Source organism: Thamnophis elegans, chromosome 16 (assembly GCF_009769535.1).
Source record: "Thamnophis elegans isolate rThaEle1 chromosome 16, rThaEle1.pri, whole genome shotgun sequence".
Taxonomy (NCBI): Eukaryota; Metazoa; Chordata; class Lepidosauria; order Squamata; family Colubridae; genus Thamnophis; species Thamnophis elegans.
Genome location: NC_045556.1, coordinates 35,687,384 through 35,704,843, shown reverse-complemented (window position 1 = coordinate 35,704,843; position 17,460 = coordinate 35,687,384). Strand labels below are relative to the sequence as shown.

Here is a 17,460-nt window from a genome sequence, read left to right as displayed (position 1 = left end):
AAGACCAACATTGGGGGAATTAAAAAGAGAGATTCATTTACATGTAATTTTTCCAGTGCGAAGAGAAGGAGGATGAGTTCTCTAATCCCCCTTTTTCCCTCTGGACTCAGAATCAAATTCGGCCTAGTTGACTGGACACCTACCAATTCTGCTTCCTGCCTTCCACCATTTCTGACTGTGAGCAGAAGCAAGGATGCTGTGTAAAAACTTCGCCTTCCTTTCATAGGGTGGAGGTAGGGGAACAAAAGCCTTTCTTTTGAAGCTGATTTCACTTGTCTGAGGCTACCAATCTCTCCAGGGAATGAGAGGCTCGTATCTGCATTATCTAGAGAGAAATATATGGGAAAGGGGTGGGTACAACATAAAATTCTACAGACTGGCATTATACGCATACATCCCAAATACAGAAATAAACACTGATCTGTCAGTATGATTGGGAGGCCGAATACCATGTTAAAAATGGCTGGTGTTATAGAAGAATATGCGCTTCATGATAACGCCAGGAGAATAGCCTATATTTATATTTTTAAAGAGGATGCAGTGATAATAACCCTGGTAGTAAGCATTCCTCTGTAAAAAAAGAAAGAAGAAACAGCTAAATTGCATTCTATCCATCGGATGAGTAGGGGAGGAGAAGCAGCCATCCAAAGAATGGTTGGATGGAAGTGGACAGGAATGTTAGAACTTCATCAGAATTTGACAGAAGATGTTTTGTTTGTCTTCTCACCAGATTAAGGGGAGGGAGAGAGGGAGGAAAGAATTCAAACCCTGCACCAGAATATTGAAAGGTACCAATTGCAAACAAGGACTCCCTTCTGCCTGTGGTGCAATTCTGGTGCAATTGTAACCTTGAGTTCAAAGCTGCTTCGTTGGTTCTTCAGAGCATTGCAAAATAGAAGGTGCCATTTTGGTTCCTTTTACGTCCTGGTGCATTGGTTGGGTTAATTTTCCCCCCCTTACAGGAAGCAATTTTCCTCTTGGGGAATCCATGCAATGGGCTGATGGTGACTTCCTCCCCTTTCTACCTTTTCTAAGCACACAGGGCATTGCTTTGAATCCAAAGTCAGAGAGAGGATGAATTCAGATTCGTTTCAATTTGCCCAGCGGTATTTCTACAAAATTGGAAGCAAGGAAATCTCTTTGCTACCTTATGGCCTCCTCCTTATGGAAGGAAACCATCTAGCGAGACAGAATAATTCAGCCAAAATGAACTAGGCCAAGATCCCTTCTTCACACAGCTGTTAAGAAGACGTGATGCAGAGGTGGGACTTCTGCATTGCTCCGAACACAGGTTCTTGCTGGGAACTCCTTCCCAAGTTTTGAAGGCCACAGAAGGAAGCAGAAATTAAGAAGTTCTGCTTGAGGGGATTAAAAAAAACACCTATGTAGGACTGAAGTGCTTCCACACACCTTCCAGGATCCAAAGATGAGAAGACATTTTAACAATCTAGATTATAAAATAAATAAGAATGGCTTTCCAAACCAATTTCATTTTGCCTGACTTTTCAAATTTGGTCGCATTCCTCAACCAGATTCAATTCACATTCTCCGGTCATCAAATTTAGCTGTCTTTCCACTCTGTTAACCGGAAAATACTTTTAAACTCTGTTTTAATCTCAGATCTCTTTTTCTTGAGATGGTTTCCTAATGCCTCACTTCAAGACTTAATCGAGATCAAATCACAGCCTCAGTTTTACCTTATCAGTTTCCAAAATACCTCCAGGAACTGCCTAAAACATTAGTCTTCACTGCTGGGACCTCTTACCTATTTAATGCCTTCATGGATTTCCTCTGGGGCAGAGAAAGGCAGTTTGGTGGTTGGCAACAGACTGTAAGAACTGAAAAAGCTTTGGCAAAACCAAAAAAAGATGGTACAGAAATCAAGGCATAAATTGCTAAGAGAAAGGTAGAAAGGTTGGACGGCTGCAGTTCCAATTTCCCAGAAACCTAGGTTAGCTTTTTCTTGAAAAATGCAATTGATAAAACTTCCGGAAGAAGGATTGGGAAGGCATATGCATTTTATGCAGTGCAACTACCCCTCTTTGCTATGATCAAAATACTCCAGAATAAGCGAAACTAACCTCGGGAGCAGTTGGGGGTCCATAACCAGGGCAATTCCATCTTTAATACCATTAGAGAATTAGTATTTATTTACATGTGACATGCTGGAAGCTTTTCCACCTGTGGTTGCTATTTTTTAATCGAAGAAATCATTGAAAAGGGGAAGGAAGGATCTGTTCTCTCTCTTTTTTTGTCTGTGTAACATAGCATTTGTTCTCTGGCACCAAAATCACACACAGAAAAAAAAGTGCAGCATGGACGTTCACACAGGTTTCCCCAAATAATTTAAGCTTCAGTGGACTAGTTGCATCAGGGTGTATATTTGGAGTTCATGGGGCTGGAACTTAGACTGGCCTCATTATGAATCAATGTCTTGGGTTTCTTTTTCCAACTTCTTCAGAAGAAAACACATTGTGCTCGGTTTCACCTTAAGCGTCCCAATTAGACGGACAGGTTGCTGAATTGAAGGATTCAAAGCTTGTGCATAAAGCCACCGGGAGATTCCTCAGATCTTCCCAGGCCAGACTAAACTCTTGTTTTGCAAAAACGATCAGATATAAATCACGTGTTGTTGTTTTTTTAAATGCTCAGAAATGAAGTTGCCCATTGATGAAAAAGATGGCTTTGATCATCAACCCGGGGAAGAGAATTTCCCCAAAACAGGACGTCCAGTTCAGACAATACATTTTAAGCGGCTTCCAAAACTGCAGAGGATGGCGTGCGTTGCGTAGTAGAAGCAACCCGAAACTCCTTTAGAAACCGGTGCTGAAGAAAAGTGACACCGGTGGTGAGATACAGGATGGATCTTCATAGCTCTGGTCAGCTGAGGAACGCCAGATAAAGCCAGATGACAGCTTTTTTTTAAAAAGAAAAAAGATATGCTTCTGGTTTAAGAAAAAGTCGACCAGAGTTTAGTAGAAGACACGTCAGCTGAGTTGGGGCAGCTCTTCAGAGGGAATCAAGGATCAAATCTCACCCACAAAAACCACAATAAATAAACGTGGACAGACAGAAGTCCCCTCCCCCCGCCCACGGAAATCTAGGTCTCTTCAGTCCTGAAGGCTGGATGATCCCGGGGGAATCTTTCAGGTTTAGGACTGTTTGTCCAAAGGGATTCAAGGATCTGAGTCAAGATTTGCAAACCAGCAAGGACAAGTCGATGTAAAAAAAAAAAAAAAAAGAGGGAAAGAAATGCTATCCAGTTATTTTGAATTTAGGAAGAGGGAGGGAAGCGATGCAGAACGCAAAAACAAAATCAAGGCTTTGTGTGTCTTTTGCTGGAAGGGCCTCCATTAATACTGCTTGTCAGGGATGGGAAGGGTTGGGTGGAAAGGTTACAAAGCAGGAGGAGGAGGAAAAGGAGGAGGAGGAAAAGGAGGAGAAGGAGGAAGAGGAGGAGGGCGAAAAATCCTTTCGCTTCTCAGTAGTACATGTGTGCGTTATACTCCAAGGAGTTGAGAGACTTCAGGAGGGTGGCTACTGCTGGCATCTTGTGGGGCTGGGAGGCAGTCTAGCCGCAGCACTCTGCTCCGTCCGGAAGCTGTAGTCATACTGCAGGAGAAGACAAAAAGCCAGCTGTGAACAATTGGACAGACAAGAAAACCAACCTCTGCACCGTTGGACCCATCAATCCAGAGTTCTCAACTGGTTCGCATAGGTCGACCCGCCCCCCTCTTTGTGGCAGCCCTTCCAATATCTCAGGGGCTGCCACAAAGAAGAGGGGCTCAACTATTCTCCAGAGCACCCAAAGGCAGGAGAAGAAGTAACAGATGGAAACTAATCAAGGAGAGAAGCAACCTAGAACAAAGGAGGAATTTCCCAATAGTCAGAACAATTAACCAGTGAAATAATTTGCCTCCAGGAGTTATGGATGCTCCATCACTGGAGGTTTTTAAACAAGAGACTGGACAGCCACTCGTCTGGAATGCTATAGGGTCTCCTGCTTGAGCAGGGGGCTGGACTAGAAGACCTCCAAGGTCCCTTCCAACTGTTATTCCATTAAAGTATTCTACTCTGGAATCCTCGTGAAGACCCAGCTGCTTGGAGAAGGTCTGGGAAAGGTAGCAGGAAAGGGAAGAAGAGGACGAGTAGCAGCAAGGGGGAGGGACTCGGTTATAAGGTGATGGGAGTAAAATTGGAAGAACACTGAGCATTAGGGAACAGCACATCTTGTAAGTCTATCTATGTGGCTACTAAGAGTCAACATTGACTTGATGGTGCACAGTCAATCAATCTAGCAATTTTATCTGGGTAAGTCGGACAATTCCCAGAGAGGTTTCTAATGCTGGGGAAGAACCAAGCTCTGCATTTCAAGGTGGAGGCGGAAGGGCTGAATGTTGTCAGGGAGAAAATCCATCTAGGTGGTTGCTAAGAGTTGGCACCAACTTGATGGCACATGATCACAATAAACCAATAGTCCTATTCCAGCTCAATGGTACATGACCGACCAACCAACCAACCAACCAACCAACCAACCAACCAACCAACCAACCAACCAAAGTCTCCCCTGGGTCATGCCAAGAGAACACCACTTGCACACTTCCCATTAAGGTGAAAAGTGCAGTGTAAAGTGTGCATGGCAATGCTGCCACCTGGTGGTCCAACTGCAACAGCAGACCGATCAAAAATAACACGCCTGCATAGGACAAACAAGCATAGGAGATCATGCAATAAATACATTTTAATGTCTCAGAATGATCAGCCCCAAAGGATGAAGTGATAGACTGATGTTATCCATGCGCTTGTTCTGTTTCCCTCCTGTAACTTAATACTATGTTAAGCATCAGGGTAAAGTAGAGGGCGTTTAAATTCTGTCTTCTCATTTACTCGGGGGTACCTTAATGCTACCATCAAACCTCCAAAGTCCTTAATTATAGAAGGTCTTTCTTGCCTTTCTTTCTTTTCCCTTACCCTTCTAATACTTTTCTTCTCTTTCCTTTCTTTTTCTTTCTCTCTTTTTCCCTCCCTCCCTTTCTTTCTTTCCTTCCTCCCATTTCCTTCCTTCCCTCCCTCCTTCTTTCTTTCCTTCCTTCCTTCCCTCCTTCTTTCTTTCCTTCCTCTTTCTTCCCTCCCTCTCTCTTTTTTCTTTCATTCCTCCCACTTCCTTCCTTCCCTCTCTCTCTCCTTTCTTTTCTTTCTTTCCTTCCTCTTTCTTTCCTTCCTCCCTCTTTCTTTCTTTCCTTCCTCCCTCCATTTCTTTTTCTTTCTCTTTTTTTCTAAAAGATTTTTTTATTTTTCCTTTCAAATTCATTCTTAGATATATATTCTTATAATTATTTAACATATGTCAATTCATATCATTCTTTCTCTCTTTTCTTTCTCTTTTTCTTTCCTTCTTCCCTCCCTCTTTCTTTCTCTCCCCCTCTATCTTCTTTCTTTTTCTTTCTCTCTTTCTTTCATCCTTATTTCTTTCCTCCTTTTTCTTTCCTCCCTCCCTCTCCCACCCTCTTCTTTCTTTCTTTCTTTCTTTCTTTCTCTTCCCTTCCTTTCCCCTTCCTTCCTTCCTTTCTTTTTTCCCTCCCTCTTCCCTACACCAATATTTTTTCTCTCCCCCCGATGCAATTGTTGATAAGACTACTAGATGGCACTGTGCGATCATAAATGACTGCTGAGGATTCTTATTCTCCCCACCCTCCTTATACTTCAAAAGGAAATTATGACTAATACCTAGTTATCCCTGAAACAAAAGAAAGACAGAGGGCAGCCGAAGAGAAGAGACATGATTTCTTTTATTTAAGGCTTCATCCACACGTGGGATTGTTTGCTACTAAGTTTATCAGGGAAATAAGAGTCCCTTTGCAAACTGCTTTGCAAAGATCCTGTGCAGGAAGAACCCCAGGGGCCATTCATTTGCAGCCCCTTCTCCCTCAAAATTTAAAACCAGGAGGGACCCAGGAATGTTTCTACAAAATCCTTTGTAAGAGCTTTAAAAAAAAATCAACCCAGCGCCCACGTCTCTGTTAATTTCACGCCAACATCAAGAAGCCCATGGCAAGTGCCCAGAGCGAATGGAAACCCCGCGAGCTATTTTTCAAACACGCCAAGGCATAAAGATGTCAGCTCAAACTGTTTACTAATTAACACTTAAAAAGACACAAATTAGATATGCGCGGGTAAGAGCAATTATAATCAGGACCGATCTCTTCAGTCATTGGGGGGAAAGGGGGGGGGGAGAGGAAGATAACCCAAACTCTCAACTCAAAAGATATTGAGGGAGAGAGAGAGAGAAAAATCCCTCTGAAATGTTGCCAGTGAGCAAATATATTTCACTTAAAGACCATTATGTAGGACTATGCTCCAGAGGGTTGCCTGCTAAAAAAGAGAAAAGTGGTGGAAGAGGGAAGAGATTTTGGAAATCAACACACAGCATCCCAGAAGATCTGAATCAATTTGCATAGAAGGCAGAATCTTAGGGCTGGAAGGGACCTCAGAGGCCTTCTAGTCCAACCCCCTGCTCAAGCAGGAAGCTCTTTACTATGTCAGACAAATGGCTGTCCAGTCTCTTCTTAAAGACCTCCAGTATTGAAGCACCCACAACTTCTGGAGGCAAGGAGTTCCACTGGTTAATTGTTCTCACTGTCAGTAAAGTTCTCCTTCAAATTCTAAGTTGGATCTCTCCAAGCAATTCAGGCTCTTTTCTTCTCTGTTTCATCCAAGGTTTTTCTTTCCTTGCAAAAGTTGCCAATACTAAGCAGATAAATCCAAACACTTCTCTCCTAAAGAGACGGATTGGTGTGGACAAATTCACAATGAAGGGAAAGCCAAGAACATCCTGATGGTTAAGGATTGGCCAACGGGATGATAGCGAAGGAGAATATTATACTACGTGGCAGTGGGGCTTTTCGAAATGACCATCGGATCATTAGTATTTCTTATACAGTAATACAGTAACAAACTCTGATGCTAAGGAGTTCTACTCCCCCTCCCCACCTGAAAAGAACTCTGTTCCACCTGTCAGTTGCCTCACAGTCAGTTACCTCAGTTCAAACTGGCAGACATTCCACTCCTTCACTCAGGAGTGGTCTGGGGCTCCTTACAGTACTAAACGTGGGTACCTCATCAAAATGTCTATGCCTTCCACCTGTGGAACCGCTTCTGGACTCATGGTGGTGGGAGCGATATACCCTTATGAGTTTCAATCACCGATCACCACTGAGCCAACGGATTGAACCGGATTTCTCCTGCATTGCCTGATCACATAGTTTTGTCGTGAAGCATGGGTATCCAGCTAGTTCATTATATAATTGTAAGTCTTTGGTTATGATTGGGATGGTTAAATTTCTTAAAGGAATTCAGTTTTAGGCTGTGGGTTTAAAGGAAGCGTGAACTCCTCACTATCATAACGATCATAAGAATTGACCAAATCCCCTGTAGTCAATTGCAAAAGACAGCTTTGCTTGAAAGCAGCTGGCATCTGCGGAGGATACCTTGCACACCATCGGGCATCTGCCTATCCCAGGTCCCTGGGAAAAGATTCAATAGTTAGACAAAAATGCCAAATCCAGCCTAAACATTTGACTGATTGTGACGAACCATAATGATAAATGGGAATATATAAGCAGTGTTGATGGCAGAGGGAAATAGAGCATTGGGTGACTAAGACATGCCAGGAAGAAAACAAACTCACCTCTTTTTCAATTTCAGCCAAAGATTTAATTGTGATTCCCAAGAGGTCAACAGGCTGCATCTAAACAGGGGAAGACAGAAATGTGCCATTCAAAACTTAAGAATTTAATCCAGCCTTTCCTATCCCTGGTGGATGTTTGGCTGGATCAGGGGTCGGCAATGTTTAACACTCAAAGAGCCACAAAGGTCCTAACCGGAAGCCCCCCCACTTCAATTCTGGAGCCGACCAGAAGTCCGGTTCCCCCACCACAGAGTCTCCTCCTAACTAGGCGTCATTTTTCCTCTACCTGTCCTAACCGAAAGCCCTATCAATTGTGGAGCCAACCGGCGACAGGGAGCCACAGCAGAGGGATAAAAGAGCCACATGCGGTTCCAGAGCTGCAGGTTTCCGACCCCTGGGCTGGACTAATGTTCCCATCTTCCCCTCTCCAAGTCAGCAGAGTTATGAGAATGATAGTCCAGTATCAGGAGGCAGTATGGTACCCAATGGAAAAGAGATATGGCCCATTGTTTGGAGATAGAAGTGGACTTCCATAAAGAGAAGCAGGCAGGTGAGGGAAACAAAATATCATCATGCATCTTGTGATAGGTTGGAGCAAGGAGAGGCAACAGGCCAGCATCTCAGCTTGGGAAGTGACTTGGGAAGACAGCTTGGGAAGAAGATTCTCTTGAAGAAGGAGGGGTGGATGAAGATGGTACGGAGTATAAGAGCCGAGGTGGCGCAGTGGTTAAATGCAGCACTGCAGGCTACTTCAGCTGACTGCAGTTCTGCAGTTCGGCTGTTCAAATCTCACCGGCTCAGGGTTGACTCAGCCTTCTCCTTCCGAGGTGGGTAAAATGAGGACCCGGATTGTTGTTGGGGGCGATATGCTGACTCTGTCAACCGTTTAGAGAGGGCTGAAAGCCCTATGAAGCGGTATATAAGTCTAACTGCTATTGCTATTGCTAATAAAAAGTGACAGCCGAGGAAGGTTGAGCTCACCCATCCAAGGTGCTCAACTGGATGGCTTTCCAAAATTTCAAGATGACATTTTCTGGAGAGCTTTTGGAGGGCGCAAAGGAAGATGGGAGACTTGGAGCAATGGATCATCATTGTGACTGTGGGTTTTGGCATAGTCGGAGTGTGAGGTTCTTCAATGGGTTAAGTGCCAGGAGTTGAAGTCTGCAACCCCAGAGGATGATTAGATGGATCAATGGATAAGTACGGAAAACTCACCCCTTCGGAAGCACAGGCAAACTTCTCTGAGATCATAAAAGGCACGCCTTCCATAGCTGCAATAAAAAACACAAAGAACAGAGGTTAAGATTACCTTCTTCCCCCCTCTACAGTCCCCAAAGTAGGGGGTGCCATGGCACAGCAGAGCTTGTCCGTTGGAAAGCTGGCAGTCCATGTTCGAGACCCAGGCCCTGCATAACGGGGTGAGCTCCCGTTCCTTGCTCTAGCTCCTGCCCAGTTAGTAGTTCAAAAGCACAAAAATAAGAGAAGAGTGGATTATGGCAGGGAAGTAAGGGTGTTTTGTGTGCCTCTGGCATGCAGACGTGCTGACCCCATGACCCGGAAATTGTCTTCAGACAATGATAGCTCCTTCGGCCAAGAAACTGTACCTTAGATTCAGACACAACTGGACAGAGAAACCTTCATCCACTAAAATAATGAGCTTGGCTGTGAATCGCATGTGACTCATTAAACCTTTATATGACTTTTTCTCCTTCTGCTTCAGTCTTGTTTACCCAACTGGGCTCAAAGGGAGATCAAATGGAGAAAAAGGCCAGGCCACCAAGTCCTACGTTTGTGCAAGGAACGTCTTGATCCTCAAAAACTGAGGAGCCACCAAGATTGGGGGAAGAAAACTCGCAGCTGCTGGAAAGCAGTTCAATCTGTCCACATGCTTCAATGCTGCCGTGTGGGCTCCTTGGAGCAAACGAGCTTCCACAGAGCTGTAATTAAGCAGACCTGTAATTAAGGAGATGCCCTTTTCTCAGAATGATTGCACTTAAAAAAGAATATGGCAGAACGGGCACACAATGGAGTCTGTTATTAATGCCAACGAGACGTGAACACGCGGGCTGTGAGATTCAGCCCACCCCCACCCCCCCATCTAGGGCTGTCGCTATGAGATTATTTATAAAACCGGTTCGCGGGGAGCATCTGAACGGGTGGGCTAGACTGGCGGGAAAGAAAATCGGGCAGGGAAGGATGGAGAGATTTAGAGGGACAGAGGTGCCCTCAACCTCAGCAGCCTGTCAAGACGAGTCGTAATCACATTCTGCTCCAAAGTTGGGATTCCAACTGCTTGGTCAAAGATGGGACATGTGTTTTTCTCTTCTGCCCACAGAGGTTTTTTGCGCTCCAGAGGCTTCAGGGAAGCTCCAGGAGCCTCTAAGGGGGTGGGGGAGGCTGTTTTAGCCCTCCCCAGGCTCCTATAAAGCCTCTGGAGCCTGGGGAGGGCGAAGAAAGCTTGCAAAAAATGGGGGGTCGCGCCTGTCATGTGCGCTGAGGGTTGCGCATTGCATTATGGGTGCAGCACGCCCGCGCACGACCCCCCCAACAGTGCTCCCCCCGCTTTTGGCACGGAAGCCAAGAAAGGTTCGCCATCGCTGGTATAGATGGTTGGAGGAAAGAAACGAAGGTCAATTGAAGAAGTTAATAAGGTTCAAAAGTAGAAGTTAAGGAGGATTATCATGTAGATATGCACTCAAGAGAATTTAAACTTATTAGAGGTAATCACCCAATATATCAGATAGATAAGTAAATAATAGTGAAATAAGAGGCTTAAAAACGGTGAAACTTTAAATGAAACATATTAGAAGGGGAAATAATATAAGAGGAATTGTACCGATTTGAAATTGTTATAAGGAGGAATACGAAGTTCCAATCTATTGTATAAATGTAGTCTATGTCTAAGTTTTTTCTTTGCATTTTGTGTGTGTGTGTGTATACATACATACATACATACATATACACACACACACACACACATATATATATATACACACACACACACATACACACACACACATACATACATATATGGCTTTGTGTGTGTGTGTGTGTCTGTGTGTCTGTGTGTTTGTGTTTTTCAGCATAACTCTGGAACGCCTCGAGCAATTTCAACCAAACTTGGTACACAGATGACTTACTTTCTGGAAACAAATACTGAAAACAATGTTGGAAATCCCAAAGGATCAGGTGAGGAACAGATCCTCCAGAAGAAGATCTGGCAATCTGGTTGCTAAGAGCCCATAATCAACTTTCTACCCAAGAAGCCCATATAATACCTAAAGAAATCCATACACCTAGGTGGAAGAAGGAGAAGGTCAACCAGCAGCAGCAGCAGCAGCAACAACAACAACAACAGCAACAACTCAGTGATGACTACACCTGAAGGACCAGGTGAAGGCAGACCATCACGGAGAAAAATCCATCTATAGGTGGTTGCTAAGGCTCAATACCGACTTGACGGTACCTAATCAATCAGGTGGTGTAAACCCAGATTTTCTCTTCCCTTGTCAATCTTGACGGTACCTAATCAATCAACCAGGTGCTGTGCACCCAGCTCCTGCCTTCCCCTGTCAATCTTCTTCTGCAAAATAGCACAAGAGATGAACACAAGTGCCACCATCCAGCTCTCTGGGGTATCAAATGCGATTGAACAAGGTCCTAAATTTAACTAACCACAGTGAATTCTCCTCCTCCGAGGTGCTGGCTAAGTAGAAATGAGTTGCACAAGGACCGAGAATTTGAAACGGAGCAGAAAAACATTCTCCCAGCATAATCACTACTTGTTTCTTTGAAGGCAGAAAACAATGGGCGTCAGAAACAAGAGTGGAAATCTAAGTACTAATTGCCGTTATTCTCTTCCTTCACAAAGCATCTCCCGGGGCTTATGGAAACACACCCCATTGTTTTTTCTGGATCATTGAAATATCAGGTGGTGTCTTCCCATCAAGGCTGATAATAGAACCAAGGAATTTTCTGCCGCCAAGATTTGCGCGACATGCTCGAGACAAGTTCTCCTACTGAACAAATGAAGGGAGACAGAGAGGTTTTAAATATGGCTGTCAAGGAGCATTAGGGCTCCTGCCAAGCGCTCGCTGGCGGCTTTGGGGGTGGGTGGGCTGTGAAACCCCTCTCCTGAGCCTTTGGTGAAAGGCTCACCATGGGGCCTCATCCTGATCCAACAGGGCCGGTGCTTCAGAAAAGAGTTGCAAACTTGGCTAACCGTCCCTCATGATGTCAATCAAAGCCAGGATAGGATAGGATAGAATAAGGAATAGAATCGAATAAGGAATAGAATCGAATAAGGAATAGAATAGAATAAGGAATAGAATAGAATAGAATAAGGAATAGAATAGAATAAAGAATAGAATAGTTTAAGGAATAGAATAGAATAAGGAATGGAATAGAATAAGGAATAGAATAGAATAAGGAATGGAATCGAATAAGGAATAGAATAGAATAGAATAGAATAAGGAATAGAATAAGGAATAGAATCGAATAAGGAATGGAATCGAATAAGGAATAGAATAGAATAGAATAAGGAATAGAATAAGGAATAGAATAGAATAGAATAAGGAATAGTATACAATAGCATAGCATAGGTACGAGATAGGAGATGAGAAAGGGGGTCATCACTTCAGAAGAGCCATAGAAAGTCTCTGAAGGTGGACAGGTCCAGAGAGTCCCCTGATCTAGTCTTCTATGCGTGTTGCAGTAACCAACAAGATGTTTCCATGGATCCCACAGAGGTTCTGGAACGGCTCCAGGATCTGTGGGATCATTCCTGATAGTTTAAGGGAGTGGTGCGGTGGCCTAAAGGTGGAGCTCTCGCCTCACAGTCAGGAGGCTGTGAGTTTGATGCTAGGTAGAGGCAGTTATTTCTCTCTCTCTCTCTCTCTGGGCACGATGAGAATATATCTGCTGAATAAAACTCTACATTTTATTGTAAGGGAAGGGCATCCGGCCAGTAAACACTCAGCTCCATTCAGTTGCCCAGACTCCACCCCGTAAGGGATGATGGGAGTCGTTAAAAGAAGGTGAATCCTGGTAGTTTAAGGAAAGGTATGTGAAAGTCTAGAACATTCTATTATTCTATTCTATTCTATGCTATTCTATTCTATTCCTTATTCTTTTCTACTCCTTATTCTAATCAATTCCTTATCCTATTCTATTATATGCTATTCCTCATTCTATTCTATTCCTCATTCTATTCTATTCCTCATTCTATTCTATTCCTTATTCTATTCTATTTCTACATACATTCTATTAGTAGCCACTGATAGCCAGATCCTCCAAAACTCTGTTCTTTTTTGAAGTCTTGGACAGGGATGACCATTCCCATTTCTGATGGCAGCAAATTCCACTTTAACTAAGACCCTCGACGGCAACTACTTCCCAAATGCATTGGACTCCAGACTCCACGATTCTCAGCTTCTGTAAGTTTCCCTTCAACAGGTGTGGAGAAACATGGAAGGGAAGGTTGATCTATTCCCTTCCCCGCCCCCCTTCTGGGTCTCTCCTTCTGTCTCGTTTTCTCTCTCTCTCTGCCGTAAAATACCGTTAGTTTACTAGAAGTTCGGGACACCTAAACAGAAGGTGGCGGGAAAGTAAAAAACGTAGCAAAAGATTTAATCCCCCCCAAGCCTCAGAGAGCTTCTTTGATGGATCGTCGGGAAAGGATGGCAAAGATATAGTGCCGTTTGTTTTGGGGGCTGGGCCCTTGCCATCTGCTGTGCGCCAACGGAGATTGCCTTGGCAGCCTGCTCTAACCAGATTAGCCAAAGTCAAGCTGGCCCTGGGAATCTTTAAATCCAGACGGTCATTCTTCAGGACGAGTCCTTGTGTAGATAAACAAGGGGAGGCGAACTGCAAGGAGAAGCTGAAGGAGAGGAACATGTGGCTATCTTAAAGCAAAGGTGGGGAAAGGGGGTAAACGAATGCAATGAAGAAGGAAACTCACAGCAGAATATATATATACAGTATATTACGAGAGGAGGAATAACAAGAGCACTTTTCTGACTCGGTTCTCCTTTTCCTGCCAATCAAAATAGGACACTGTACAACCTCCAAAACAGAGGAGGGCAATGTCTCATTTATTGGTGGTGAAATCTTACTGTTACTTGACTTTAGAGGTAAAACTAAATGGTCATCACCCAGTTCCTTGTTCTAAGACAGGGGCCAGCAACCTGTGGCTCAGGAGCCACAAGCGGCTCTTCCATCCCTCTGCTGCGGCTCCCTGTCATTCAAAACAGGTGTCCCAATGTGCGACACCGGCCGGCATGCAGTTTATTGAGCTTTTCAACCCCAGTAGGCCAACCACAAGAAACGTTTCAGAAGAAAACAGAACGTTTAATTCAACTACATAGGCTAGTTTTGTAGCGGCTCAGGAAATGGTCAGGCACGGGAAGAATTTTGTGGCTCCCGGTGTTTTCTTTTCTGTGGGAAACGGGTCCAAATGACTCTTGGAGTGTTTAAGGTTGCTCACTACTGTTCTAAGACCTTCCTAGTCTTAAAAACCACCCAAACTCTAACCGAGATGCTTTTAGTTTGCTCCAACATGTCTTCTTAAGCCACATCAGATGGAGAAAGTCCTTCTGAAGGTTTGACTATGAACCACTGTTTTTAAACAAGGAGCCAGCTTGTTTAAGTTGGCCGAACTGTGTCCATTTTCTTTGTTGTGTAGTTGCTAGAGAGGTTTCTTTTCTCACAGCTTCAGGGGTTCGGGAAGGGATGGGTCGAGATCATATGGGGTGTTGTAGTCTAAATGAAATTCTTTCCCCTGGGAATCAAGGATGTTGGTGCAAGTGTCCACAGGGGCAGAGGCTGAGGTCAACCTACAACTGGACTGCATGCTGGTTGGATTATGTGACTGAGACTCTGGGAGGGGAAATGATGAAGTTTTACTTCTAATTAAGGAGGGAAACTGGCGCCAAATTAGAGCCGGTTTTCCACCAGGAAGTTGCCAATTTGATATGTCCTAATAAAATGTTATTTGAGGAAATTTGCCTGCCTTGGAGTTCTTATGGAATGGGACTTATGACTTGGAACCCTGACACAGAGAAAAGAAGAGAAGAGGGATTTGGGGAGAGGAAAGAACTGGAGAGGTGGGGAGAAAAGCAGAGAGAAAAGGAAGGGAGGGAGGGAGGGAAAAAGAGAAAGGGAAAGAAAGAAAGGAAAAGAAAGAGGAAGGGAATGGAAGAGAAAGGAAGGAAGGAAGGAAGGAAGGCAGGGAGGAAGACAGGGAGGATGACAGGGAGAGAAAGAGAAAGAAAGAAGGAAAGAAAGAAAGAAAGAGGAAGGGAAAAGAAAGGAAGGAAGGAAGGCAGGGAGGGACAGAAAGAAAGAAAAAAGAAAGAAAGAAAAGAGGAAGGGAAAGAAAGGAAGGAGAGAAAGAAAGAAAGAAAGAAAGAAAGAAAGAGGAAGGGAAGGGAAGAGTAGAAAAAGGAAGCAGGCAGGGAGAGAGAAAGAGAGAAAGAGGAAGGGAAGGGAAGAGATCATAAAAAGAGAAACTGCTGAGAATACACTGGGACAGCAACAGAGTTTCCATGTGGTATGTTTTATTTGCCCACGCAAATTCTTCCAAAACATGATGCCCCCATCAACATAATTGCTAATTAGCTAATAATAGCCAGCAATTTCCATATAGATCAAATGCCCAGCTCTTGTAGCTATTAGGGAAATAGCACATTATAATTAAGAGCCTCCTCATTTCCCCCCCCCCTTCCCAGATGCCAATTAACGATGTAATTATTAGCCCCTTCTTTTGCTGGTGCAAAATTAAGGCTATTCACCCTCTCTGCTGAAAGGGAAAAAGAGGTTGGCTCGGGGTTGGGTGTTTGATTTGGTTTCTGAAACGTTGCTTAACACAGAAATGGTGGCAATAACAGTTCTCTTCAACTGCCGCAGTTCCAAATGAATGCATACATCCTGAGCAATTTACTCCTGATTAATTGAAGAGCTCGGAGATAACATAATAGAACAGCACCCCACTTTTCAACATCAAATTATTATTACTATTATTATTTTTAATCCCCCTGCCTTTCTATGAAAGAACGAAGGGTGGCGTATCTCTCCCGCCCAGCCTGTTTATTTTCCTCTCGCCTGAAAAGAAGGAGAGGATTTATTCCAGACTACAAGAACCACAGGTTCCATCAGCCCCAGCCTGCTGCTTCGGACTATGGTTCTCGCTAGGTTTCAGAAGAGCAACTGGGAAGGTGGGAGTTGCAGTCGGATGCTAACCAGAAGGCTGGGGAAGTCTGTATATGTATCGGGAGGCACACTTTGCAACGGATTTTCGCTCCCGACAGCCGTTGCCCCATCTGCTCTTCTATGCTCTACTCTGCAGTGATTACTCACGTGTCAAACTAGGCAAGTTCACATTCACGAGACCCTGGGATACGTTTCCTGCCTGGCCTTTCCCAGGGAACCGGTGGTTGTGTTCGCACAACCCAGCTGCACCCGAATCAAACTTTGCACATTGCATGAATATGGTTGCAACGCCTCGGACTGATGTAGTTACATGTGTTGTGTGAAGGAAGTTTGTGTGAAAAAAGGTGTTTTACTCTGCTTGCTTTGAGGGAGGGAGGGAGGGAAGTAGAGATGAATGGATGGATGAATGAAGGGAGAGAGAGAAAGGAAGGAGGGAGGGAAGGAAGGAGAGAGACAGAGAGAGAGAGAGAGAGAGAAAGTAAGTAAGAAGGGAGGGAGGAAGGAGGGAGGGAAGGAAGATGGAATAATGAAAGAAAGGAAGGAAGATGCAAGGATAAAAGGAAAGAAGGAAGGAAGGAAGGAAGGAAGGAAGGAAAGCTATAGTACAATAAGAAAATAGAAGAAAGTAGAAAAAAGAACAAGATATACAGGAAGATATAACAGCAAAAAGAAGTTACTTCCAATATTCTTCACAGCAGTTATAAGCACAATTATATTTTAACCTGCCTCTCTGAAGTTACATCACCACAACTCTCTCCTTTCTATAATCTATCCCATCTAATCATCAAAACCATAAATCACAGCTTCATTTTTTCACAAAAGAAAATCCATAAGGGATTTCAAATCACCAATAAATGCAGATATACCACCCTTTCCCTAATCCAAGAAGTCATCTTATCCATCTCGGGAAATTCTACGCTCTCTCCATTTCACTAACCTGTCCTCCATTGTGGGCCAGGCCAAAGCTTTTCATTCCACCTGACTCAGCCAAATAATAATAATCAAAATGTTTGGGAAAGCGAGTGATAGCAATCCATCAGTTAGCGCAAAAAATTGAGTAAATCCAACAAGCCGATCAGAAATGGCATTAAGAAATAAAACTTTTTTTTTAAAAAAAATTAAGAATAGAAAAATAAAAATAAAAAGAACACAACGTGAGGCATTTTAAAAAAGTCTTCATTGACACATTAAGAAACAAACATGGATATTTGATCCAGGACGAATTAATGTTAACCTTTGAGGTGATATGGGATTAAATAAGACGCCATAGAAAATTTTCTACAAGTTGTTCAGTTTGTTAACAGGGAGTTCTGAAACTTTAATCTTATCTGTATTATTATTGTTCTTCCTGTTAACTATGTGGTCATTAATATAGTGTACAGATGACTGGTTAGTAATTTGCAAATGGATTTGGTGGTTTAAAATCTTTTTGGGCCTGTTTTGCAAGGATGGGGGGGAGAAATTAATTCTGTAATTAGTAATGTATTAAGCATTATTTAACTAGGGGGGATAATATGTGTATATAGGGTTTTTTTTTCATTTTCAATTCACTTTTTTAATGTCTT

The 17,460-nt window shown here is 43.5% G+C and overlaps 1 protein-coding gene across 1 annotated transcript in view; it reads right to left on the bottom strand.

Moving 5' to 3' along the window:
• The window catches only part of MVB12B (multivesicular body subunit 12B), a 43,406-nt gene that overhangs the window by 1,228 nt on the left and 24,718 nt on the right, over positions 1-17,460 (bottom strand). The window contains exons 7-9 of the mRNA XM_032233235.1: positions 8,903-8,958; positions 7,688-7,747; positions 1-3,612 (exon numbers count right to left, since the gene is read on the bottom strand). The exon at positions 1-3,612 is cut by the window's left edge and continues 1,228 nt beyond it. Coding sequence (XP_032089126.1) covers positions 3,538-3,612; positions 7,688-7,747; positions 8,903-8,958 — 191 coding nt within the window. The 3' untranslated portion in view covers positions 1-3,537. The remainder of the gene's footprint in view (positions 3,613-7,687; positions 7,748-8,902; positions 8,959-17,460) is intronic.